This window comes from Capricornis sumatraensis, chromosome 19 (assembly GCF_032405125.1).
Source record: "Capricornis sumatraensis isolate serow.1 chromosome 19, serow.2, whole genome shotgun sequence".
NCBI classification, from domain to species: domain Eukaryota; kingdom Metazoa; phylum Chordata; class Mammalia; order Artiodactyla; family Bovidae; genus Capricornis; species Capricornis sumatraensis.
Window position 1 is genome coordinate 72,564,171 of NC_091087.1, and position 25,911 is coordinate 72,590,081.

Below are 25,911 nucleotides of genomic sequence, written 5' to 3' on the forward strand. Positions count from 1 at the left end.
GCTCCAAGTGGCCCTGGGAGTGGGGGTGGTTGGGGCCGGGAGGGGGCTGGCAGGGCGTTGTGGAACGTTACCTATATACCTGCACTTCACAAAGCACTTTATCTGTCTGCTTGGTGTTGGTTGATGGTGGCAGGAGTGGATGGATGTGTGCCTGTTGGGGGCTGGGTACCCCTTGGGCCCCCCACGTCACAGGGGAGACCTTAGGGCTCAGAGACAGATACTCCCGTGTCCATAGGGCGCTGGTCCCAGAAGCGGTCTTTTCTGAGATACTCTGGCCAGGGCCTCGGTGCCCAGGAATCAGGCCACGCTGCTAGCAGCAAAGCCCCCAGGGCACCCCTGCCTGGTCATTTGGGGTTAATGACCCAAGCTGGAACTTGCCTCTTTAGAATTGGATGTGACCTTCAAGGGTCTTAGCCAACATCCCCATGCAGCCCAGACTCATGCCACCTACAAGGGGGCTGTTTCTGAAGGTTCCTGCCACCTGGAACCCCTGACTCAGAGATCAGTCTGCACCCCTTCACCCCAGCTCCTGCACTGTCCCCAGCACCAGATAGGTACTTGGGTGGCTGCCCCAGGTTAGTCTCGAGTGCTCTCTCGACCCTGGGGGATGGTGCTCGTGGTGCAGGGGGGCCCTAGCCTCGATTGGGGGATGGATGTGTTTGAGCCTGCCTGTGTGTGCATGGGTGTGTGCACGTGTGCAAATGTGTGTGTGCATGTGTGTGTGAGAGAGCGAGAGAGACAGGTGGAGAGTGACTGGAAATGAGAGACAGTGGGTCTCTCCCTAGCCTCCGATGCCCTGGATCTGAACTCCGCATCCATTTCCTTGCAGACCCACTCTCTGCAGTACCCCCTGCCACAAGCCCCCTGTAGCTCCCCGCCAGCCCACCTGTCAACGACCTTTGCCACCATGAACATGAGGGTGGCATCCTCGGTCCTCGCTCCTTACCCTTCCCGGCCCATGCCCCCTAGCCCACCACAGTGCCTCTCCTTGGCAGTCTTGCCCCCAGGAGCTGTTGATGCCCCCTCTCACCAGCTGTGTTCCTGAGTGGGGCCTCCCCTGCCTGCAGCCCCCCCAGTTCCTTCCTCCCTTCCTGGGACTCTGATCAGCTCCCCCAGGCCAGCCCCAAGACCCCAGCTTCCCCAGCAGCTCACAGTATTTGTCCGGCCACCTCCTGGATGGGGGGATAGGGTGTTGAGCTGGACATGTTGGGTCCTGCCCAGTGTCTGCAGCCTGCTCATCCTCCCTGGCCACTGCTTGGGGTGTCTGCCACCCACGGGCGCTGGCCAGGACCTCTGGACCCAGATGTTGGCACCGCACTGCGGCCTCGACAGAGCCTCGGACCTGGACGATGCCTGCAACCCCGGCACTCAGCCCAGAGGCTGCTCCATCCAGGTCAGTTCCCATCTGGTTGTCCCAGGTGCGCCATTCCCTTCTCATCTGGGGGATGCGTGTACCTGAGATTCAGAATCCAGAAGGGTAATGTTTGTCTTTGCAATGCTTAGGGTTGCATTGGTCTGGATTGAAGGTGCTAAAAACGCCAGACTTTTGCTGATGAAAGTCTGTTTTGTCTGATTGATTTGCCAGTGAGGTCGAGAGTGGATGAATCCAATGAGCTCTGTGCTTTTGACAGATACATATCTACATATTACATATTTTATATATATATATATCTCACATAAATATTATGTGATACCCAGGAAGTCACATCACTGCAACTCTGTAAGCTTGACACGAAAGCTTTGTTGCCAATTTAAAAGTGGGCTGGGGGAAGGGGGGATTAGGTGGCTTTTCAAAATTCCTTCATGGGGAGTGCCCCCACTCTAGGGCATCCACTGTTCCTCACTGGCAAGCTTCTCAGCTTGATAGTTGTTCTCTGAGCTTTGTACAAGATGGGTATTCTGTTAATGCAGGTGGGCAGGGGTGTTAGTTGGCACTTCCGGTCCCATCTTGAGCCTCAGAGATTTCTAGGCCCAGTCTGTGGGTCCTGGGTTCCTCCTCCACCCACCTCTAGTATTTGGGGTCCATCGCATGTATGTCTGCCACCATGGGCCCCTCCGCCTGGCTCCCCTCACCCAGCACTGCTTTCCTGTACGCCGCAAGTCCTGGGTCCCGGCCCATCCTTCCCCGTGGGCCGGTCATCTCGGGCTCTCATCACCTCCACCTGGCCTCTGTCATCCTGAGCACAGCATCTCATCTCACTGTGGACCGGCCATCACCCACCCACCATCTGCCTCACTCCATCATCCTCGCTTCGGGGCTCCCTCTGGCCGCCAGGGCCTTGTACATGGCAGGCTTTCATTCATTCGTTTGCACGCTCGGTGAAGGTCTACTGTGTGCCAGGCCCTGTGCCAGGCAGCAAGTAAATGGACATGGACCGTGGGAGCGCACGCCTCGGGGAGACGCAGGAGAGCCGGTGGATGGCAGAGAGCCTGGGCCAGGGCGGCTTGGCTGTGCAGGGCGGCTTGGGTGTGCAGGGGGGCTTGGGTGTGCAGGGTCTGACTGTGTGGGTACGAGGAGGCTCAGCCCAGGTCCTGTTGAGTGGGTTCTGCAAGGAGAGCCCACCTGTGCCCACTTTCTTCCCCACTGGTAGCTGGCATCTCAGAATGGCACCAGGACCCCAGACCCTCCCAGCCTGCTCGTGGGGGTCGTTGTCCCCAGGGCCCTGGCACAGGTCTGGCCCCGCTGGTAGCCTTAGCTCCTGTACTGGGCACCCCATTCCCTGGGTCAGCCTCCTCATTGTCCCCTTTGTTGGGGATCTCCCATTCCTGCCCAGATCCTTTGATGTTGGTTCACATTTTCCCCTTTTCAGATGGTAAAACTGATGCTCAAATGGTTCCCCGAGTGTCATAAAGGACTCAGAGGGAGGGTTAAGGATTGAATTTTGTGCTCTTTCCACCAACGTTGAAAGGAATAAATGAATGACATGAGAGAAGGGAAGTGGGTGGGGAGGAGTGCATGGACTTCTCAGCCTTGGGATGGTTTTGAATCATAGTGGCAAGGATGGTTTGATCTATTGACGTGAATGTCTTTGGGTGGTCAAGTGGTGATGGTTAAAATATCCATCTGGGAAGTTTCCAGGTCTTGGAGAGTCAGAAACAGGAACCTTTTAGTATCCATGAAGACCTTGTAGACTTTCTGGTAATGGGGGGCCTGTTTGTGGGGTACAGTGGTGGAGGTGTTCAAGGCCCTCTCTAAGGATTGGAGTGGACTCAGCTTTAGGGGACCTTGAGGGTCATCACATGGTTTAGGTTTGGAATTCTCCCTTTGGTGAGGGACTTCTTTAACTTTCAGGATTGTTACATTACCTATTAGAGTTTGAAACAATCAGAAGTAGTGTGGGATGTGCAGTCTTGGCTGAGAGTCTATAGGGATGAGAGGGCACAAGGAAGGGGGCCCCCATGAGGATGTCCATCATCTCCCTTGGTGGGGCTGCTCTTCATGGGATGATTGAGGCTGAAAAGCATTCCGAGGTTCATACCACAGGTATACTCCTCCCTACTGAGAGTAAAGACCTTTTTCTCTACTTAGGGGTCGCACAGAGCCCCTCCTCCACAAAGGTGTCACACAGATCACATATATGTCACATAGAAGCCCTCACCCACTTAGGTATCATGTAGAACCTGTCCTCCACTCAGGTGTCACATAGAACCTGCCCTCCATTCAGGTATCACATAGAACCTGTCCTCCACTCAGGTATCACACAAGCCCCTTCTCCACTCAGGTGTCACACAGATCACATAGATGTCACATAGAGTCCCTTACCCACTTAGGTATCATGTAGAACCCAGCCTCCACTCAGGTGTCACAAAGAACCCATCCTCCACTCAGGTGTTACATAGAACCTGTCCTCCACTCAGGTGTCACAAAGAACCCCGCCTCCACTCAGGTGTCACAAAAAACCCCGCCTCCACTCAGGTGTCACATAGAACCCCGCCTCCACTCAGGTGTCACAAAGAACCCTCCTCCACTGAGGTGTCACATAGAACCCCTCCTCCACTCAGATGTCACAAAAAACCTGTCCTCCACTCAGGTGTCCCATAGAGTCCCTCCTCTGATCAGAGTCACAGAGACCCTGCTCCACTTGGATGTCATATAGAGTCCCTGCTCCACTTGGATGTCACGTAGAGTCCCTGCTCCACACAAGTGTCACCTAGAGTCCCTCCTCCACGCAGGTATCCCACAGAAGCCCTCCTTCCTTCAGGTGTCACGTTGAGACCCTCCTCCACTCAGGTGTCATACCGACCCTCTCTTCCTTTCACAGAGACCCTCCTCCACGCAGGTGTCACAGAGGCCCCTTCTTCCCATCTTGTGTCACACAGCTCCCCTCTCCACTCAGGTGTCACACAGAGTCCCTCCTGAACTCAAGAGTCACCCTGAGCCTCTTCTCTGCTCATGTGTCCCATGGAGTCCTCCTTCTCTCCTGTGTTACCCTGACTCCTGCTCACCTGTCGCACTCAAGTCCTTTCTTCTCTTAATTATAACACAGAGCCCCTCCCTGACCTATCGGTCACTGTCTGTCCCTGTCCCACCCGCATGTTTCACAGAGCCTTCTCACTGTGGTCTCCTGCTGACCCTCCCATCTTGAGCTACAGTGACCCCAGGCCCCGCTCCTGTTTCACACAGAGCTCCTCCGCCCCTGTGTGTTGTCGTGAGCCTCCTCCCCAGCCACTGGGGTCTGCCTACTCACGTGTCACACCTTCCCTCCCCCCGTGTAAGTGTCACACTGAGCTCCGCCCACACTTAGCTGTCCTATGAACACCTTGCGGCGTCACCCAGAGGTACTCTTTGGCCTTGTGTCAGACCGAGCCCTCCCCGCTTCTCTGTCACACTAGCCTCTCTCCCGTATTCATGCATCACTGGAATCCCTCCCCACCAGGGTCACACATGCCCCCCCCCCCCGAGTGTCACACTGAGTCTCTCCTCTGTAGCGTGTAACACTGAGCCCCCCAACTTCTATGTCAGGCCAAGCCCCTCCTCCACACGTTTTTCACGCCAGTCCCTTCCTGGCTCATGAGTCACATGGAGCCCCTCTTTACCCGTATGTCACCCAAGACCCCTTGCTCGTGGGTCACACGGAGCTTCTCGTCCACCCTGGTCACACTAGCACCCCCCAGTTATGCGTCATATGGATTCCCTCCCGCCACCCATGTCACTCAGCGCTCCTTCCCCACGTCTGTACCGCATTAAGTATCTGAATGCATTTGGGTCACACTGCGCCTGCCTCACGTGTCACCCTGAGCCCCGTGACCCATGCATGGGTCCACCGAGCCCCTCCCCTTCCTCCTGGTCACGAGTTGCTCTTCCTCCACACGTGGCCGTCTGCACCGCCGCACGCACTGTCACACTGAGTGCTTCCTTCATGACTGAGCCACGCTCACCCTCTCTCACTCGTGTGTGACACCGGGTCCCTCACTCAGGTGTCACATGGAGCTTTCCTCCCACCTGTGACTCACCTGGTCTCACCTGCACTCGTGTGTCAGGAGAGGTCTCTTCCACCACCTATCCGTGTGTCACAGCAGACCCTCCCCCAGCCCTGCGGCATACATGTGTCCGACTGAACCGCTCCCCCGGAATGTGCCCCGGGGAGCCTCTCCCCCTGTCCTGTGTCCCGCTGAGCTCCTCCCCCTTTCACGTTACTCACTGACGCCTTGCCTGTCCTGTGTCCATGAGCCACTGAGCTGCTCACTTTTTCTTAAGTCCCGCTAGACGCTCTTCCTTCCATGTGTTCCCTGGGGCTCCTATCTGTGTCCTACTGAACTCTTCCCCTGTTCCTGGGTAAAACTGAGCCCCTTACTTTTCCATGTGTCCACTGAGGCCTCCCCCTTTCATGTGTCCCGCTGAGTCCCTCCCCCTTTCATGTATCCTGTTGAGCCCCTCCCCCTTGCTTGTATCCCTCTGAGCCCCTCCCCCTTGAATGACTCCCTCTGCGCCCCTCCCCCTTTCATGTCTCCCTCTGAGCCCCTCCCCTTTCATGTCTCCCTCTGAGCCCCTCCCCTTTCATGTCTCCCTCTGCGCCCCTCCCCTTTCACGTGTCCCTCTGAACCCCTCCCCTTTTCATGTATCCCGTGGAGCCCCTCCCCTTTCATGTCTCCCTCTGAGCCCCTCCCCTTTCATGTGTCCCTCTGCACCCCTCCCCTTTCATGTGTCCCTCTGAGCCCCTCCCCCTTTCATGTATCCTGCTGAGCTCCTCCCCCTTTCTTTTATCCCTCTGAGCCCCTCCCCTTTCTTTTATCCCTCTGAGCCCCTCCCCTTTCATGTCTCCCTCTGAGCCCCTCCCCTTTCTTGTGTCCCTCTGAGCCCCTCCCCTTTCATGTATCCTGCTGAGCTCCTCCCCCTTTCTTTTATCCCTCTGAGCCCTGCCCCCCATGTCTCCCTCTGAGCCCCTCCCATTCATGTTTCTCTCTGAGCCCCTCCCCCTTTCATGTGTCCCTCTGAGCCCTCCCCTTTCTTTTATCCCTCTGAGCCCCTCCCCTTTCATGTCTCCCTCTGAGCCCCTCCCCCTTTCATGTCTCCCTCTGAGCCCCTCCCCTTTCATGTCTCCCTCTGAGCCCCTCCCCCTTTCATGTCTCCCTCTAAGCCCCTCCCCCTTTCATGTGTCCCTCTGAGCCCTCCCCTTTCTTTTAGCCCTCTGAGCCCCTCCCCTTTCATGTCTCCCTCTGAGCCCCTCCCCCTTTCATGTCTCCCTCTGAGCCCCTCCCCTTTCATGTCTCCCTCTGAGCCCCTCCCCTTTCATGTCTCCCTCTGCGCCCCTCCCCTTTCATGTGTCCCTCTGAGCCCCTCCCCCTTTCATGTATCCTGCTGAGCTCCTCCCCCTTTCTTTTATCCCTCTGAGCCCCTCCCCTTTCTTTTATCCCTCTGAGCCCCTCCCCTTTCATGTCTCCCTCTGAGCCCCTCCCCTTTCTTGTGTCCCTCTGAGCCCCTCCCCTTTCATGTATCCTGCTGAGCTCCTCCCCCTTTCTTTTATCCCTCTGAGCCCTGCCCCCCATGTCTCCCTCTGAGCCCCTCCCATTCATGTTTCTCTCTGAGCCCCTCCCCCTTTCATGTGTCCCTCTGAGCCCTCCCCTTTCTTTTATCCCTCTGAGCCCCTCCCCTTTCATGTCTCCCTCTGAGCCCCTCCCCCTTTCATGTCTCCCTCTGAGCCCCTCCCCTTTCATGTCTCCCTCTGAGCCCCTCCCCCTTTCATGTCTCCCTCTGAGCCCCTCCCCCTTTCATGTGTCCCTCTGAGCCCTCCCCTTTCTTTTAGCCCTCTGAGCCCCTCCCCTTTCATGTCTCCCTCTGAGCCCCTCCCCCTTTCATGTCTCCCTCTGAGCCCCTCCCCCTTTCATGTGTCCCTCTGAGCCCCGCCCCCTTTCATGTCTCCCTCTGAGCCCTTCCCCTTCATGTGTTCCTCTGAGCCCCTCCCCCTTTCATCTCTCCCTGAGCCCCTCCCCCTTCATGTTTCTGTCTGAGCCCCGCCCCTTTTCATGTCTCCCTCTGAGCCCCTCCCCTTTCTTGTGTCCCTCTGAGCCCCTCCCCTTTCTTGTGTCCCTCTGAGCCCCTGCCCCTTTCATCTCTCCCTCTGAGCTCCTCCCCTTTCATGTATCCTGCTGAGCCCTCCCCCTTTCTTTTATCCCTCTGAGCCCCTCCCCTATCATGTGTCCCTCTGAGCCCCTCCCCTTTCATGTATCCCGTGGAGCCCCTCCCCTTTCTTGTGTCCCTCTGCGCCCCTCCCCTTTCTTGTGTCCCTCTGCGCCCCTCCCCTTTCTTGTGTCCCTCTGAGCCCCTCCCCTTTCTTGTGTCCCTCTGCGCCCCTCCCCTTTCATGTGTCCCTCTGAGCTCCTCCCCTTTCATGTATCCCGCCGAGCCCCTCCCCTTTCATGTGTCCCTCTGAGCCCCTCCCCTTTCATGTGTCCCTCTGAGCCCCTCCCCTTTCTTGTGTCCCTCTGAGCCCCTCCCCTTTCTTGTGTCCCTCTGAGCCCCTGCCCCTTTCATCTCTCCCTCTGAGCTCCTCCCCTTTCATGTATCCTGCTGAGCCCTCCCCCTTTCTTTTATCCCTCTGAGCCCCTCCCCTATCATGTGTCCCTCTGAGCCCCTCCCCTTTCATGTATCCCGCCGAGCCCTCCCCTTTCATGTCTCCCTCTGAGCCCCTCCCCTTTCATGTGTCCCTCTGAGCCCCTCCCCTTTCATGTATCCCGCCGAGCCCTCCCCTTTCATGTCTCCCTCTGAGCCCCTCCCCTTTCATGTGTCCCTCTGAGCCCCTCCCCTTTCATGTATCCCACCGAGCCCTCCCCTTTCATGTCTCCCTCTGAGCCCCTCCCCTATCATGTCTCCCTCTGAGCCCCTCCCCTTTCATGTATCCCTCTGCGCCCCTCCCCTTTCATGTGTCCCTCTGAGCCCCTCCCCTTTCTTGTGTCCCTCTGAGCCCCTCCCCTTTCATCTCTCCCTCTGAGCTCCTCCCCTTTCATGTATCCTGCTGAGCCCTCCCCCTTTCATGTGTCCCTCTGAGCCCTCCCCTTTCATGTCTCCCTCTGAGCCCCTCCCCTTTCTTGTGTCCCTCTGAGCCCCTCCCCCTTTCATGTATCCTGCTGAGCTCCTCCCCCTTTCTTTTATCCCTCTGAGCCCTGCCCCCCATGTCTCCCTCTGAGCCCCTCCCATTCATGTTTCTCTCTGAGCCCCTCCCCCTTTCATGTGTCCCTCTGAGCCCCGCCCCCTTTCATCTCTCCCTGAGCCCCTCCCCTTTCATGTGTCCCTCTGAGCCCCTCCCCCTTCATGTTTCTGTCTGAGCCCCTCCCCTTTCATGTCTCCCTCTGAGCCCTCCCTTTCTTGCATCCCTCTGAGCCCCTCCCCTTTCATGTCTCCCTCTGAGCCCCTCCCCTTTCATGTCTCTCTCTGAGCCCCTCCCCTTTATGTGTCCCTCTGAGCCCCGCCCCCTTTCATGTCTCCCTCTGAGACCTTCCCCTTCATGTGTTCCTCTGAGCCCCTCCCCCTTTCATCTCTCCCTGAGCCCCTCCCCCTTCATGTTTCTGTCTGAGCCCCGCCCCTTTTCATGTCTCCCTCTGAGCCCTCCCTTTCTTGCATCCTTCTGAGCCCCTCCCCTTTCATGTCTCCCTCTGAGCCCCGCCTCCTTTCATGTCTCTCTCTGAGCCCCTCCCCTTTATGTGTCCCTCTGAGCCCCTCCCCTTTCATGTCTCTCTCTGAGCCCCTCCCCCTTCATGTTTCTGTCTGAGCCCCTCCCCTTTCATGTCTCTCTCTGAGCCCCTCCCCCTTCATGTTTCTGTCTGAGCCCCTCCCCTTTCATGTCTCTCTCTGAGCCCCTCCCCCTTCATGTTTCTGTCTGAGCCCCGCCCCTTTTCATGTCTCCCTCTGAGCCCTCCCTTTCTTGCATCCTTCTGAGCCCCTCCCCTTTCATGTCTCCCTCTGAGCCCCTCCCCTTTCATGTCTCCCTCTGAGCCCCTCCCCTTTATGTGTCCCTCTGAGCCCCGCCCCCTTTCATGTCTCCCTCTGAGCCCCTCCCCCTTTCATGTCTCTCCCTGAGCCCCTCCCCTTCATGTGTCCCTCTGAGCCCCGCCCCTTTCATGTATCCCTCTGAGCCCCTCCCCTTCATGTCTCCCTTTGAGCCCCGCCCCCTTTCACATTTTGCATGTCTACTCCCCTTCTCATGTCATTCTGAGTCCCTTCCTTCTCCAGTTCCACCCAGAGCCTCTTCTCCACCCGTGTGTCACACCAATTCCTTCCCTTGCTCGTGATCCCCAGGAGACCTCTGGCCCACAAGGTCACGCCTGGCTCCCCCTGCCCCCGCGTGTGACTGAGTCCCTTCCCCACCCTCGCCGTATACTGAGCATCTCCTCCTGGGTCCTGAGTCACACTGTCCTGGGTCACACTGAGCCCCCCCACTTATGTGTCCTGTGACAACCCATCCCCGCTCATGTCACATTGAGCCCCCCGTGCCACACAGAGTCCTTGCTCTACACCTGGGTCCGTCTGAGCCCCTCCTCCTCCTGGGTGTGACGCTGAGCCCCATGCCCACTCTGTTCACATACACCCCCTACCCCACCTATGTGCCACATGAGTCCCCCAGCCTGTGTTATACTGAGAAGCCTCACATCTCTCCTGTGTCCTCTTGAGCCCCTCTCCCTCTCATGTATCCTGTGGAGCACCCCACCCCCCGCAATACGTGTCACCTGGAGCCCCTTCCCGGTCATGTCATATGAGCCCTGCCACTTGTGTGTAACGCTGACTGGGCGAGAACAACTTCACGCAGGCGTTGTTGCAGTCGCCAGCTTCTCCACAATGCCTTTCTTCGTCCCCTTCATGCACGTGCAGACCCTGGGTGCTCCTGGGGGGTCCTGGCCACACAGGGCCATGTCCTCAAGCTTGTCAACCACTGCCAGCCTCTTCCCGGCCTGGGCTGGGCCATCTCTGAGGGCCCCCTCCTCGGAGGGGGAAGGTTAGGTCCGCGGTGGGACACTCCTGAGGGGTGGGTTCCGGGGGCCCACCGTCGGACTTGGTGGCCAGAAGCAGACAGGCTGAGAGGTGGGGACGGGGCCGGCCCTGGGGCTTCTCCTGCTGACGGGGTCACAGCTGTGTTCCCTGGAAGGCGCACTCTCCGAGGACCAGCCCCGGGACAGACAGGTGGACATCAGAGAGACCGTGGTGCCCTTTGCTTCCAGGACTGGGGGCACGGGGCCTGGCCAGGGCAGGGCTGCCACTGGAGGAGGGTCTCCTTGAGGGGTCTTGGCCTCTGCCCAGGACTCTTTCATGACCAGTAGGCCGAGGCCCCTCACAGGCGGCTGCTTACTCTCCCTCAAACCCCGTCCGGAGATGCCCCAGCTCCCCCGGGATTCCTAAGCTCTGGGTCCACTGGGGGCCTTGCCCGGAAGCAACTGGCGGGTGCCCCGTCCTTCTCGTCTGGGCTGGGTGCCTGAGGACACTGGACTGGTGTCCCCTGGGCCCTGGCTCCTGCCGTGGGGGTCTCCTGCTACCTCGGGTCCTGTGCATGGTGGGAGGTGGCGCGCCGAGCCCCTGTGTGACCAGCGTCATCTGCCCATGGAGTGGGGGCCCCGGCACACGTGTGGGGCGCTGGGTGGGGGCGGCCTCGCCTGCACCACGGAGGCCCAGCCGGGACCAGTGGGCCAGCCCCACTCCTCTAAGGCCTTCGCTCCTTCCCCTCCCTCTCCATATCAGGAGGTTCCTGTGGAGGTCAGGGAGGCCTTCCTGGCCAGGGGACAACTTTAGTGACAGCGGGGCCTGCCAGGATGATGGGAGTGTGTTGTAAATGTGTTTGTCAAGTGTAGGTGTTGGAACATGACATGATATGCAAAAGATGGAGGTCCCACCATGAAAGGCCTTGATGTTGCCCAAGGAGAGGCCTTCCCTCCACTCCTTGACGCGGGTGCGCTGGGGCTGGGGCCCTATGTGTTACCAGCCTCTTGCTCACTTCGGGTGCCACCCTGGGGGCAGGCAGGGGTCTTGAAGCTCCTATCACACCCCCTAACATGGGGGCCTGTGTTGGGGGCCCCTAACCCCACCTGTGGCCACCAACAGGAAGAATGGTGAATCGACCTGAGTGGTGAGTAGCCATCCTCTGCTTGTGAGTGTGCGTTGTTGCTGGTTCCAGAAACAGGCCCCTGTGTACGGCCTGGTAGCTCTTGGGCCTGGGTGGGGTGGGGTGGCCTGGGAGGGGCAGGGAGGTGGCGGAGAGGCTGCAGCCTCACTTGGGTGGGACTCGGGGCTCCCCTGGGTCTCGAGACGCTGTCCGAGCTCGCTGGATGCCAGTGGTCTTGGCAGGGGAGGGGGCACCTGGGCACAGGTGGTTGTGTAAGCTGTCTCTTCTCTTGACTTTCCATGTGTGTTGCAGTGCCATGCGGTTGCCGCCACCCTGTATGTCAGTCAATATCAACTTTCTTTTTTTTCTTTCAGGAGACAAACAGGTTTGTATTGTGTTCTTTAGACTCTTTTTCTAGGGAGGTGGGGAATTATCACCCAGGTAGTTTTTGCCTTGTCAGGAGTTGGGCCTCTTGAACTGAGAGTGGCCTCTTTTTTCTAGAAATGGGTTTAAAGCCCCTTCTGGCTGGGTTGGGGAGGGGGTCCCAGTGAGGCCAGGACACCACTGTCCGCTGTGTCCAGGTTATGTCTGCTGTGCCGGCATGATGGTGCTGGTGATCCCACTGGGGCTGGCACCTGGGTAAGCGGGTGCACCTTGGTGGGCGTCTGGGCCCCTACATCTGGGCATGGCTGGGTTGTTCAGTGACGAAATTGACCTTGGCCGAGAGGTCGTCCTGTTGCCCCTCCCCCTGCACAGCTGAGCTGGGGGTGGGGCGGGGACTGGGCATGGCTTCCCCCCTGTGCCCCCAGGCCCTGCCCCTCGCCGAGGGATTTGGGAGACCCCAGAAGCACATCACCTGGGAACAGGGGATTTTAGGAACCAGAGACCCTTGGAAGTTGTGTCTTGTTGCCCCTGAGGACCCCCTCCCCTCTTCCTACCCCACTCCCCCTACATTTGGTGATGGAAGAACAGGCCTGAAGACCAGATGGCTACCAGCCAGGGCCAGCCAGCACGTTAGGGGCAGGGCCACTTAGGGGGACTTGGGGTTCCTGGAGATGAGCCCCTGACCTTGAGCCCTGGGACTTGCCCCCTGGGGAGAACCCTGGGCTGGCTTCTTGGGGCTGTTTTAAGGGAGTGGACAGGAATGGGGTGGCCTGGGCTCCTGGGGCCATGGTGATGGTGGCTGTTTATGGGGTTGCCCCTGGGTCCTGTGACAGTATGTGTGCAGGGCGTGGTGGGGTGGAGGGCCCAGGGGGAGAGGGCCGAGGCCACCAGTCCTGGCTCTGTTCTTGACCCCTTCACAGCCACCCTCAGGCCACCTGCCCTCTTTGGGCCTTGGTTTCCGGAGTTTATTCTGCATAAGCGCCCGGGGTGCAGTGGAGGACAGAACTAGAGTGTGACTTCCGTGGCAACAGCAGCTCCAATGGGCCCGAGCGACAGACAAGGAGACGGAGGCTGGGAGAGGGCTGCGGGCAGCCAGTGGGGGCCCGGGGCGGAGGGAAGCCCAGAGGTAGAGCGGAGCCCCTGGCTTTGAACCTGAGACCTGCTTGGTGGTCTCATGGTGCCGCCATCAGGGGTAGAGCTGAGCTGAGAGGGCACCCTTGGGGCACATGACATGCTCCGTGTTGGACCCCTCCCCAAGTGGAGGTTCCCTGTCCCCCACCAGGAGTGGTCTCAGTGTGGAGGGGGGGGCAGTTTGTGCTCTGGGAGGTCCAAGGGTGGGCCCTGCGGCCAGGCAGAGGGGCTCTGGGTCAGCATGGGCCAGGCTGGGGGTAAGTGGGCCTTGAGGGCCTGAGCGCCCCCTCCCCGCTGTCCCCATTCACCTGGAACCCCCTCCCCGTTTCCCAGGGCAGTGCACCCTCAGAACAGCCTTTCTGCCATCTTTAGGGCAGTGTGACCTTGACCTTCTGACTAGGGGTGATAGTGGGAGAGTTGCTTGAGGCCAAGGCTCCTTGGTTTGCAGACCCTTTGAGTTGAGGGGGAAGAGCCCAGCCCACCCCCCACCCCACCCTCATTTCTCTTGTGGGAAAATTTGGGACTTGAGTTTCTGGGGTCCCTAATCCAGGCCCTCGGGAAGAGGCAGCTCCCAGGGTCCCTCCCCACATCCGCCTCCCCCAGACAGAGTGCCAGGCGCCGGGTGGGCCTGTCTTCCCCACGCCTGCCCCACTCCACGTGCTGCCCTGTCTGCGCCCCATCCTGCACCTTGGGAACAAACCACAAAGTCAGATAATCTTTTATTCTGCTTTATTTTGGGGGGTGGGAAGGGGCAAAGGGGGAAGGGCTGGGGGCGGGGTCTCCTCCCCGTGGCATAGAGCGGTGGTCTGGTAGGAGTCCTCTTAGCTACTTGGCACAGTCTGCTGGCTGACTCAGTCTCTCAGTCTCCCTCAGAGCCCCTCCGCCTCCGGGCCTCTGTGCTGTCAGTGTTGGGGGACGGAGGAGGGAGCTGCACCGGGCAAGGTCACCCCATCAGTGTCCCGGGAGTCGTGGGGGACTCCTGAGGATGCGACTCTGGTAAGTACTGGTACGTCGGGACCCTCTGTGGAGCAGCACCATCCAGGTGAGAGCCGGAGGTCAGGGTCAGACAGTCAGTGTTGAGGGAGCTGGACCAGACTGGGGGGGCACTGGTGGGCGGGCGCTGCTTTGCAGGGAGGCGGGGGTGGGGAAGGCACCACGGCACACACCACGAGACGTCGGGGCAGGGGGGCGGGGCCCGGGTAGCAGGAGCACCGCTGTGGAGGTAGAAGAAGCCAGTGGGGCACACGAGGTCAGTGTCCCATGGTGGCCCAAGGCGGCCCCTCGCCACTCCAGGGGGTGGCGGGTCCCTGGCACTTGCTTGCTTGGCTGCCTTTGCTGTGCTGAGTTTTCACCTGGCCTTGGGTCATGGGGTCATTTCCTGCTCATCACTGCCCTCTTCTCATTGATCTCATGCCCAGTTGCAGACCTGGCACCTGTTGAATTAAGACGGAATTGTGTAGCCCTGAGCTGGCTCTGGGTCTCTGGTGGTGGAATAGTCCGGTTGTTGGTCCGTTGGTACAGAAACTGTTGCTGGTTGCTGAGTCGGTTGCGTGCCCTTTCTCAGGTGGTTCCCTCTGGGTCATGAGGGGCAGGAAGGGGGTGCAGGGGTCTGAGCGAAGCAGGCTGAGGCACGGGGAGGTGCTGGAGGGAGCTTCTGTGGGGCGGCAGGGTGGTGGGGAGGAGGCGCGCTCAGTCGAGGTCAGCATCCTCGTCGGAGTCGCTGGGCACTTCCTCCAGGGTGGCTCCTTCGCTGGGTGGGCTTGCCTCGACCAGGGTAGGCAGAGCCTGGGTGGAGACAGCGGCCAGGAAGTCGGTCAGGGCTCTGGCCATCAGCTCCCGGTGGGTCACGATGGAGAGCCCTCGGGTGCTGCGGACGTCGGCCAGGCGGGCCGGGGCCTCGGCCTGGGTGGGAGGGTGCTGGAGGGGCCCGCGGGCCCACGCGCCGCCCTGCGCGTCCTGCGAGGTGTCTTGCAGGCCGTCATGCAGGCCACACTGACGGAGACGTTGCAGGTCGTCTTGCAGGGCGTCTCGCAAGACGACACGATCGGCACCCTCGACGTGCGGCGCCAGGCGTGGGCTCGGGTGGGTCTGGGTGCCCTCGAGGGCAGGGCCCCCGATGCCGAAGAACTGGCACAGCATCTGCCAGAACCTGGGCGTGATCCGCAAGCCCTGCGGGGCGTGGAGCTGCCAGGGCCTGGGGCCCAGGAACAGCTCGGCCAGCTCCTCGGGCGGGAGGGCATTGGCGCCTACGAGAGGCGGCATCTGGGTGAACAGCTGGGTGACGGCGCTGGCGATGCCGCTGCTGGTGAGGAGGGACGCGTCCAGGAAGAGGCGTAGAGAGCGCTGTGGGGGCGGCCGGGCTGGGTCCGCGGCAGGCGCGGGCAGCAGGGCCAGGCGCCTCCTGAACCGCAGCATCACGAGGAGCGCGGCCATGGCCAGGAGGTTCTTCCAGAGCAGGAGGCTTCGGTAGAAGTGGAGCATGACTGCCCTGATCTGGGCCATGCTGAAGTGGGCTAGGAAGCTGTTGAATATCTGGTCCACGGGTATCAGCGCCAGGAACCCCTGCTGGAGGTTCTGCCCGTCGGGCTCGTCTGGGTGAAGGGCATCTTCACTCTCCTCTTCGTCCTCTGATTCTGGGGACTGACCCCCAGGGGGCCCCCGCATGGTGACAAGCATCGTTGGCCTGGTGGTGGTGGCGGCCCGGCGCTGCGGGGCCCTCTCGCGGAGTCTCTGCCGGCGGGGCAGGGGCTGGGCGTCCTCCGATGTTGGCATCTCCTTGACGTCGAAGTTGAAGTGGGCGAAGAAGAAGACCCAGTGGCCGGGGAGAAGTACGGTGAGCCTGTCATTGTTCAGAGAGGCTAGATCCTCCTTGTTGAGAAGGATCATGATGGGCTCCTCGGTGTTCTCCAGGTAGCGGCACCACACCATGAAGGCAGCCCGGATTGGAAGGATCTTCATCTCCGCCGGCGAGGCCTCCACCTCCATCGGGGAGATGTTGCGGGAGTAGAAAGCGCAGCACACTTCCTTGCCAGTCCGCTTGTCCATTTGGATCAGGCTGGCGTACAGGGACGTCTTGGTGACGCCCGTCTGCAAGTAGAACTGGTTCTGGGGCTTGGGGTGGTAGAGGAGGGGCGCCTTGCGGAACGCCCGCTTCAGGCCCACGAAGGCCTCCTGCTCCTCGTCACCCCAGTAGAAAGGCGGGTCAGCCCGGAGCTGCCGCACAAGGGGCTCTGTGATGTCGGCGAACCGCTCCACGAAGTGCCGGTAGGGGAAGGCGAATTCCATGAGGTTTCGCAGGGACTTCCTCGAGCCTGGGGTGGGGTACCCTGTGATGGTGCTGACGATGCTCTTGTTGAGTCTCACCCCCTTGGGGGTCAGGACAAAGCCCAGGAACTCGGCAGTGTGCCGGTGGAACTGGCTTCTCTGCAGGGAGCAGTAGACGTGGTGGTAGCGGAAGCGGACCAGAACCTGGCGCACGTGGTGGTAATGCTCCTCCTGGCTCATGGAGTAGACCAGGACGTCCTGCCCGTAGGAGATGACAAAGAGGCCGATCATGTCCTTTAGGATGACGTGGATCACGCCCTGGGGGATGATAGGGTCTGCGCAGATCAGGAAGGGCTGGTAGCTCGCCATCTCTTGGAGCTCCAAACCGAATGCCACTTTCCATACGTCTTCTGTCTGGTGTATGTCCATGCTTTCCTCCACGATGGTCCCACGCAGCTCCAGCTTGGTGAACCATGTAGCTCCGTGTAACTGGTCGAACAGTTCTGGAATCATCTGTATGTAGTCATGCCTGCTGGTCAGCATGTCCTGCAGGTCCCAGAATTCCTCCTGCTTGGCTTTTTCTTGCACCCCGGCACCCACAGGTTCCCACGGCGCGGTGGAGGCGCAGTCGTAAAAGGTCTCCTCGCTTTGATCACTGTCTCCAGCCTGCTGAAGCTCAGAGGGCTCTGATTCAGAAAGATCATCGGATCCGTCTGAGCTTGGCTGGTCGGAAGTCTCCTCATCTGCTTCCTTCGGGTTAAACACGTCGGCCAGGTCGGAGTACTGGTGTGGCAATCCGGGCAGTAGGCTTATGGCATGGTGTTCCAGAGCAATGCATGGTGGGGGCGGGCGGAAGCAATTCTTCAGGCAGTAGGGAGAGTGGAAGGTGCAGCGGCCTTTGACCCAGTCGATGTCGGGGGCGTGGAGCTGGAGCCACTTGATGCCTAGGATCACGGAGAAGTTGGATGAAGCAACGATGTCAAATTCCAGGGACTCCTGGTGGTTCTGGTGCAAACACACCAGGGGTTCGGTGTAGAGCCAGACGGGTTCGTTGCCGACCAGCGAGCCGTCCGCGGTCTGGACCGACTCTGCGTAGGGCTTCTGGTAGAGCTCCACGTAGTGCTCTTGGGCGAACCCCTCGTCCATGTAGTTGCTGGTCGCTCCCGAGTCGACCAGGGCCTGGACCGCCACGCTGTGGTAGGGGTTCACCCTCACGAGGAGCAGCAGGAAGAGGTGGTTGCGTTTGATGCCAGGGTGGAACTCGTTGGGCAGCCAGGTGCTCACGGTCCACCTCTCGGGAACAGGTGAGTCGAGCCAGGTCAGGTGCCGTGGGCGGGCCTCCGGGGGCAGCCTGAGCATCGCCCTTCTCTCAGCCAGCTTGTCCTCTATCTGCAGGACCAGCGCAATCAGGTTTTCCAGCGAATTCGGCTGCGGGATGCGGAACAGATACTGCCTGATGTCTTCTTTGAGCCCCTGGCACAGGTGGGCCTGGAGGACTTCGTCTGGCCAGCCCAAGGTGGGTACGAGGCTCTGGAACTCGTTGATGTATTCGATGGCGGCGCGGTCCCCCTGCCTGAGGTTGAACATGGCATCTTCTGCTACCCGCAGGGCCTGGCGGTACTCAAACGTGTCGTTCATGGCTTCCAGGAAGGCTGGGAAGTCGTCAATCATGGAGCTTTCTTTCTCCACCAGGTCGCTGGCCCATTCCATAGCCATGCCCGAGAGGTGACTGATGACGTACCCCACTCGCAGGCGGTCGTTGCAGAACACTCTTGGGTAGCTCTGTAAGATCAGCTGGCAGAGCACGATGAACTCATGGTATTCTCTGCGATCACCTGAGAATTGCTTCGGGGTCGGCAGTTGGCCTTTGTTGATCGCGTTCATCAGGATCTCTTCCGCCACTCGCTGCTGCTCTCTGAGGTCTTGCATCCGGAAATACAGAGAGATGATGGACCTCACCATGCCCATGACCTCCACTGTTGAGCTGTCTGGCTCTTCGGGACTCTCGTCTTCTTCCGATTCAGCCAGGTCAGTGTAGTAGTCTTGGTCTTCCTGGGACTCCCATGGGTTGTCCTCTTCTTCTTCCATTCCACCAGGTGCCCCACTGAATGGACCCCCCTCTTCCAGATGAGAACCCTCGCATGACTCCTCCAAGTCTTGGAGTAGGTCATTGGGTGGATCCTTTATTTCCCTATGTGGGCCACTGGATGGCTCCTCCATGTCTTGGCGGAGGTCAATGGACTGCTCTCCCGTTTCCTGGGCCAGGCCGCCGGCCAGCCCCGCCGCCTCCGCTCTGCCGCCTGGCGGCGTCTCCACGGTGGTTTCGGATGAGCCCTCGGAGGACTCCATTTGTTTTGATGATGGATTCTTACGCTCCATCATCGTCTCAAATGAGTCTTCAGAGGGTTCTATCATTTCGTCGGATGGAAAGGAGTGTTCTCTGAAGACTGGTAAGGTCGTGACGCGTCTGGTCAGCGCCTGGGACGTCAGAGATCAGAACCTGGCAGTGGGGAGAGGCAAGAGTGGGGGGAAGAAAGGCAGTGGTTTAGGGGTCTCATGAGGTCAGGGTCTCTAGGACAAGTCAGATGCTCACCTAGTCTGAAGCTGGGGGGAACCTCCCTGGGTCTAACTTAGGGCATCCTGTGGAGAGAAAAGATCCTCAACCCCCCTGACCTTTGCACCTGATCTCCGAGGCTTATTCTGCCCGTCTGGCCTGCCTGCTTCCCCCGTGGCTGTGAGAAATTCACAGTTCATAAATTCTGTGGCGTGCTGTGCCCAGAGTGGCCCTGTGGCAGGCTGGCACCTGGCAGGATGCACTGGCCACTTCATTTCAAGCCTGGCACACAGGCCTGGTCAACTTCCCTGCCCTTCTTTGGTCACCAGAAGGTCACAGAGGTCACATCTCAGCGCCATCCAAAGCCACCCCTGGCAGGCTGGGCCCCCTTGGGGCTGAGGTGGGAATCTCCAGGAGAGGTGCCTACTGGTTAGCAAGTTCAGGGCACGAGCAGAAAATGGGCACTTGGCTGCGATCCCTTCAGCTGGGTCAGCTGCCCCAAATAGCTCTTACTTCTTCTCCTAGATTCAAAGGAGACACTGGGGACAGGTGGAAGCCGTGATCTGGATTCTGGCTTTTCTATTCCCACCCCACCTCCCCCCAGAAATGTTTAGAAAGTACCTACTGTCTGCCAGAGACGTGTCATTTGTGACTTAATTCTGACTTGGAATTTTTGCTGATTTTTTTTCTCTTTCACCAACTTCCAGGGCTGAGTTCTGTCCCCAGATCTGAGCTGTCAGGGGAGACCTACCAATCATGTCCCCACCTCTCCTAAAATCTGCACTCTCCCAAGACTAGCCCTCCTTGTCTGCTGGGGTTCAGGAACTTCAAACATCTGGCCTCAGTTCCACTCGTGCAAAAATCTTTACAGACCCTCCAATCTCTTTGCCCCAGTGGACACACTTCCCTGTCCTGGGCTGGTTTCCCCCCAGCATTGGGGTGTAGCTAGTAGAGCTGGGATATTCAGTAAGGCGTGGGGGTGTGGGGAGGGCATGAGATAACCTTGACATCTGAGTGACTGAAGAATTGATTTTGGAAAATCTTTAGTGGGTCAAGGCTGAATTGACAGAGATGTTTTGATTGGGATTGTTAACGTGCTTTTCTGCTGCAGCAGGGCAAATTGAGTTCTGGCTATCCAATTAATTAGCTCTACAGTTATCGTTCTTGAGCCATTTAACACTTTTTGTTGCTTCTCAGTTTTCTTTTTAGCCTCTGGGCCAATCTATTAAAAAAAAATGCATTCCCTAGCAAAAAACTCCTCATTGGCTAAAATCCAGCCTTTCCAACATGATATGCTGCTTTTCAAAATTAAATGCATTCTTGTTAGCATGACAGTTAAATTTGATTCTGTAGTCCCTCTGATTAAAGCCTTCTCTGTTTATTCGCAGTATATGATATTAAATGCAAACCCGTTAGCATAAAAATTCCTGACACATAAACTCATCAGAATCATTTTCTGGATAAAATTTAAGGTCTTAGAATAATAGAAAATTATGATCATGTTTTTATTTCAAAGTAAAGATGACATTTTTTTTAGGTAAAATTGTCATCACCATCCTCATATCCATTATAATAAGATTATGTATATAGCACGTCACATAGATTAACTCATTTCCCCTTCATAAAAGTCCTGTAAACTATATATTATTATTGTAAAATTCCAAGTCTCTAATTAAAATACAAAAGTTGACAAATTAATTCATCTGCCAACTCATGTATTAGAAAAAGAAACCTCACTCAGCATGTCTCTTACAGCTCTGAAAATTATTGGTTAAAATTTAAAATTTTAAATTGTCTAAAATTTAGACATAAAATCTCATTATGTATCTTAATCTCATTATGTATCTTACAACCATTAAAATGCTTTATTGTCTAAAATTTAAAAAAAAATTTAAATTGCTTAAGATTTGAATTTAAAAATTAAAAATTTTAAATTGGTTAAAATTTAAAATAGAAAATCTCAGTATGTCTTTTACAACCCTTGAAGCCCTTTATCAGCTAAAATTAAAAAATTTAAATTGGCTAAAATTTACAGTATAAGATCTCATTATTAACTTACAACCCTGGAAATTCTTTATTTGCTAAAATTTAAAATTTAAATTAGTTGAAATATGAATTTGAAAATTAAAAATTTTGAATTGGCTAAAATTGAAAATATAAAGTCTCAGTTGTCTCCTAAGTATTTTATTGGCTAAATTTAATATTTAAGAATTCAAACTGGCTAAAATTTGAATTTAAAAATCAAAACATTAAATTCGCTTTATATTTTAAAACTGAAAATGTTAAATTGGCTAAAGTTTATAATACAGAATCTCAGTATGTCTAAAAATTATTAAAACACTGTACTGTCTAATATTTAAAATTTAAAAATTTAAATGGGCTAAATTAAAAATTTTGAATGTAAAATCCCTAAATGTCACCTACAACCCTTAAAACCATTTATTGGCTAAAATTTTAAATTGATTTAAGTTATAATATAAAATCTCAGTATATCTTTTAAAACTCTTAAGGTGCTTTGTTGACTAAAATAAATTGTGTAAGTTTGAATTTTACAATAAAAAATGTTAAATTGGTTACAATTTAAAATACAGAAGCTCAGTGTGTCTCTTAAAACCATTAATTAGCTAAAAACTGAGCACCTTAGCACAATGATTTAAAAACTAGATTATCCCCTTCTTAATATAAAGTCTACTCTTAATATATTTATAAATTTGAGGCACCTGATTAAATCCTTCAACTTTCCCAATTTCAACCTAAAATCTGATATCCTTGGCATGTTGTTAAAACCTGATATTACTATATTCTGGATATTACCTGATATTACTAATATTCCTTAACATAGGATTTAAACTTTACCAAGATGCATAAGTTATCCATAACTTCTCTATTTAAAGCTTACAAAAGTTTCTTTTCATTGCCTATAACATGAAGTTCCAATCACTTAGGATACAATAAAAAAATTTTATTATGAATTTATCTGCAAACTGATGGATATAAACCCCCAAATCTCACTAGGTCACTTCTTAAACTTTGTATTATTGGCTTAATTCCAAACCAGTGATTAGACATGCTATTAAAGTCTGACCATTTCATTAAAGGCCACACTTGCAAGAAACATGAATTTGGTCTTGTAACTTCTGCTTAAAGTCTTAGTTACTAAAGTCCTTAGCATATAGGACCTAAACTCCTTAGCATAAAAGACATATTTTACTGTACAATTTCTATGCAGCCTTTGTTTATGAAACACAGACATTTTGCCATATCACTCTCTGAGAATCTCTTAATGGCCAACATCCAAATTCCTTAGCCCGACACAAAAAACTGATACTGTTCCTCAGAATAGAGCCCAAACTTCTTAGCATGCTATGTAAATTCAACCCTATAGCCCCTGTATCTCCTGCCCCGCCTCTATTTTACTTGCCATAAATGCTCGATTCGCCTGCATAAAGCACAAACCGGGTTCACTTTTGCCAAGGGGTGCCCCCCCTGGACTGCCGATGCACCCTCATTATCTGCTTCATCGAATCCAGACACCTTAGCCTAAAATATGTTTTACCAGCTAATTCCTCTGGAGACGAAACTCTAGTCAGTCATTCTTTAAAATCCTTTATTGGCTAAAATCCAGACGCCTCTACACGAGGTTCAAAAATGAGATCATATCCCTCCTTCGAATGAGATGCTCCAATGCCTTCAATTCATTCAATTCACACAGAAAATCACATCTACTTGGCATGTTATAAAAATCTGAACATATAATCTTTTTCATAAAAATCTGCTCTTGTGGCTCTCCTGAAATGTGTACATTTGATCATGTAACTCTCCAATTTTAAACTCTTCAAGGTTTTTTCATAGCCTATAACATAAAATCCCAACTACTCATAAAATGCAACATTTTATCATATAATCTATCATTGGATCAGTCTATTAGAAAACCCCACACATCTTACCCTGTCATTCCTTGAAACCCTTTATTGGCGTAAATCCATCCTTATTAGCATGATATAAAAATTCGATCTTGTCATTCCTTAAAGTAAAATTCTCCCTTTCTAGCACAGTCAGTAAACTTTGATCTTGTCGCCTCACCCTAAGAATCTTACAATGTCTCTTGATTGTGGAATTAGGGAATAAAAATTCAAAATGTTAGCATAAAATGTGAATTTTATTTGGTAATTTCACTGCAAACTCTTTATCAAATACAACGAAACTCAGCACATGCCTCTTAGAACTTTCTATTGGCTGAAATAAAATTCCTAGGCACTTGCAAAAATCTCATTGTATCAGAGCCTCAAAGTAAATTCCACATTTCTTTGCGTATTCCCAGTGTTGGTCATGGAACTTCTCTGATCAAAGTCTTTCAACTTTGCTGTCAACATCAATCAAATTTCCTTGGTATGCTCGGAAAGTCAGACTTTAACACCCCCTCAACTAATAAAGGATGTTTTAGCGTGATACTTAAATGTGTGGCTTTCACTTTTCTGTCAACAACTTCCCAATGTTTCCTCATTGTCCATTCATAAAATCCAAAGCCTTAAAATATGTTTTATGTTTTTCTACTTACTTACCTCCCACAAGCAAAAAATCTCCCCATTGTATTTCTTCAAACCCATGGGCAAGAATCCAAACTCCTTAGCGTAATTATAAAAGTTTGATTGTGTCACTTCTCAGTAATAAAGTCCAGACTACTTCCCTCCAAACTCCGTATCTATTCATGAAACCGCCCCCAGCCCCCGCTTAAAATCTTTTTTAATCATCACTAGCAAAATGTCTTCACATCTTAGCGTGGCACCTCCATTTAGTCATATCTTCAGTTTAAAATCCTTAACATTTCATGTCCATAACATAAAATCCAGTTGCCTGAGCATGAAATGAAAATTGGACCAAGTGTTTGTTATATTGAAAAATCTTTACATGGCTCTTTATTACTTAGAGTAGAAAGCCTAAATTTGCATGAAATCAAAGTTTTTTACTGTCTAGCTTCAGTTCCTTATTCCTTTCACACTTCCCTCCTGAAAGACTGGGGTTCATTACTTCTTGTACCCCAAATGCATCTTGATTTTATTGTCGCAGATTCCTTATTTTTTTTTGAACTTGTCTCTGTACCTATGATTCATTAATTCATATAGAATGTCCTGACTCTTTCTTTTGGGCCAGGCATTATGCTAGACCCCTACTCTAGCATGAAGAAATGGAGGCAGCCTTGCCTTGAGAAACATCACCAGTAAGAGATGAGGACCACACGCCCTCGTGTTCAGTACTGTGCCGGAGGTGAGCCTGGGGTCTCGGGGCAGCGCCAGGGGTCTCCCTGAATCCCTGGTGAGAGCTCTCTTGAGTCTCCACTGGGCTCAGCTGTCTGTCCCTTTGCCCGGACTTTGGGCATCGTCGGGGCCCGGGTCCTGCCGAATACTGCTTTAGAAACCAGTGCGGGCTTCCTGCTGACCCCTGTCCTCCATGGGCCTGCCTGCCACAGCTCCACACAGCCCAAGAGGCTGCCCCTGCCTCTTCTCTGGGCTCTAAAGAAGTATTATTCCCAGTCCTATAAACACAGCTGGGATCATGTTGAAGTCTCAAGGCTCACGAAAATTTCTTTGAGCAATATCTACTGACTTGGAAATTCTTAATCTTACCGGGAAAAAAAAAAAAAACAAAACAACCAACCCTCCAAAATCCAGGCTGTGCAGCTGGTCTGGGGTCTTTGCGTTGGACTCTCTTTCCCCTCCCGACACTCAGAGACAGACAGTCCAGCCTCACCACCTTCAGTGCCCGGAGCCTTCGCAGTCAGGTCAGCTCCTTGCTCGCCTCTGAGCAAGTGGCCCTTTGGGTCAGGGCTGCCAACGTGTGTCTATGAAGGGTTGGGTGTGGAGGAGGGGCGGGGGGCCAATCCCTCAACGAATACCTTCCCCGCCCCCCGCTCACTGTCAGCTCACTTGTGCAGTAAAGGAAATCTGATTTTAAAAATAGAGCTTGGAAGAGGAGAGGAGAGGATGTTTAGGGGCAGGGTTTGAGCCTGGGGCAGGGGGCGGGAGTGGAGGAATTAGGGGAGAGGTGAGGACACCTTGCCGGCCTCCCAGGTGCTGGCCGCCACACCTGGAGCCCCCCAGCTCTCTGGACACCTGCCGTCAGGCGAAGACCCCGGCCTTCCCCGCGTGGCCTGCAGGGGGTGCTCAGAACCACGTGGACTTGACCACGATGGAGACAACCGGGGGTCGTGGGGCCTTGGTGGTCTCATTGTCTTCACATGCCCCTTCCGCTGCCCCGGTCCTGCTGGCAGCATGGACAGAGGGGAGCATCCAGGTGTGGGTGGGCACGCAGGGGCACTGGAAGGGCCGCAGGCTGTTGTTCGTTTTTCTGTTAGATTAATGCCAAGGTCAGGGTGTGCAGACTGAGGCTGGGGGGCCTTCTTGGTTCCCCTGGTATGGACCAGTGGCGTGCTCCCTCTCTGAATTCAGCTGGCTGGTCGGGAGCAGAGGAGGAGGAAGGTGCTGGGAGTTCTGAGGGGGATTCCTGGAGGGTCCCGTGGAGAGCTGGGCTGGGACCCTGGGGCCCTGGGACCTTCAGGGACTGCTAGCCGAGCAGAGTTCAAGTCAGGGGTCCCCCACTTCTGAGCACTCAACCCCCTGACGTGTGTCAAAGACCCCCTTGGTCCTTCCAGATGGGAGACCCCTCTCACTGACCCCGAACAGCGAGTCTCCATCCTCCTTTTCCTCCCCCTGGGGCCTGGACAGAGGGGCTAGGCTGTCAGGCCCCACTGGGCCTTGGACATCACTGGGGACACTAGTGTCTAGAAAGGGGACATGTGACTCAAGAAGACAGCGAGTACTGTCCCCTGGGCTCCTCCTTCACTTCCAGCCCAGGCGGGGCGGGGGTCCTCCTGGAGAGGGTCTGCACAGCCCCTCGCTACCTCTCCCCCGGCCATCCAGGGGATGGGCAGTGCCCCTGACCCAGCCGTGTTCCCTCCGCTGAGTGCCTGCCCGCCCTTCCACTTGACGGGTGGCTCCAGGGGGCAGCTGGCTCACTCTGCCCAGAATAACCAGGGGACGGGGAGAGTGCCGCCTG

General features: G+C 55.1%; 1 protein-coding gene across 1 annotated transcript; it reads right to left on the reverse strand.

The window, feature by feature from the left end:
* Positions 1 to 14,729: 14,729 nt before the first annotated feature.
* RTL1 (retrotransposon Gag like 1) lies at positions 14,730 to 18,719 on the reverse strand. The gene has a single exon (XM_068990992.1). The coding sequence runs from the start codon at positions 18,717 to 18,719 to the stop codon at positions 14,730 to 14,732; it is 3,990 nt and encodes a 1,329-aa protein (XP_068847093.1).
* Between the last annotated feature and the right edge of the window lie 7,192 nt (positions 18,720 to 25,911).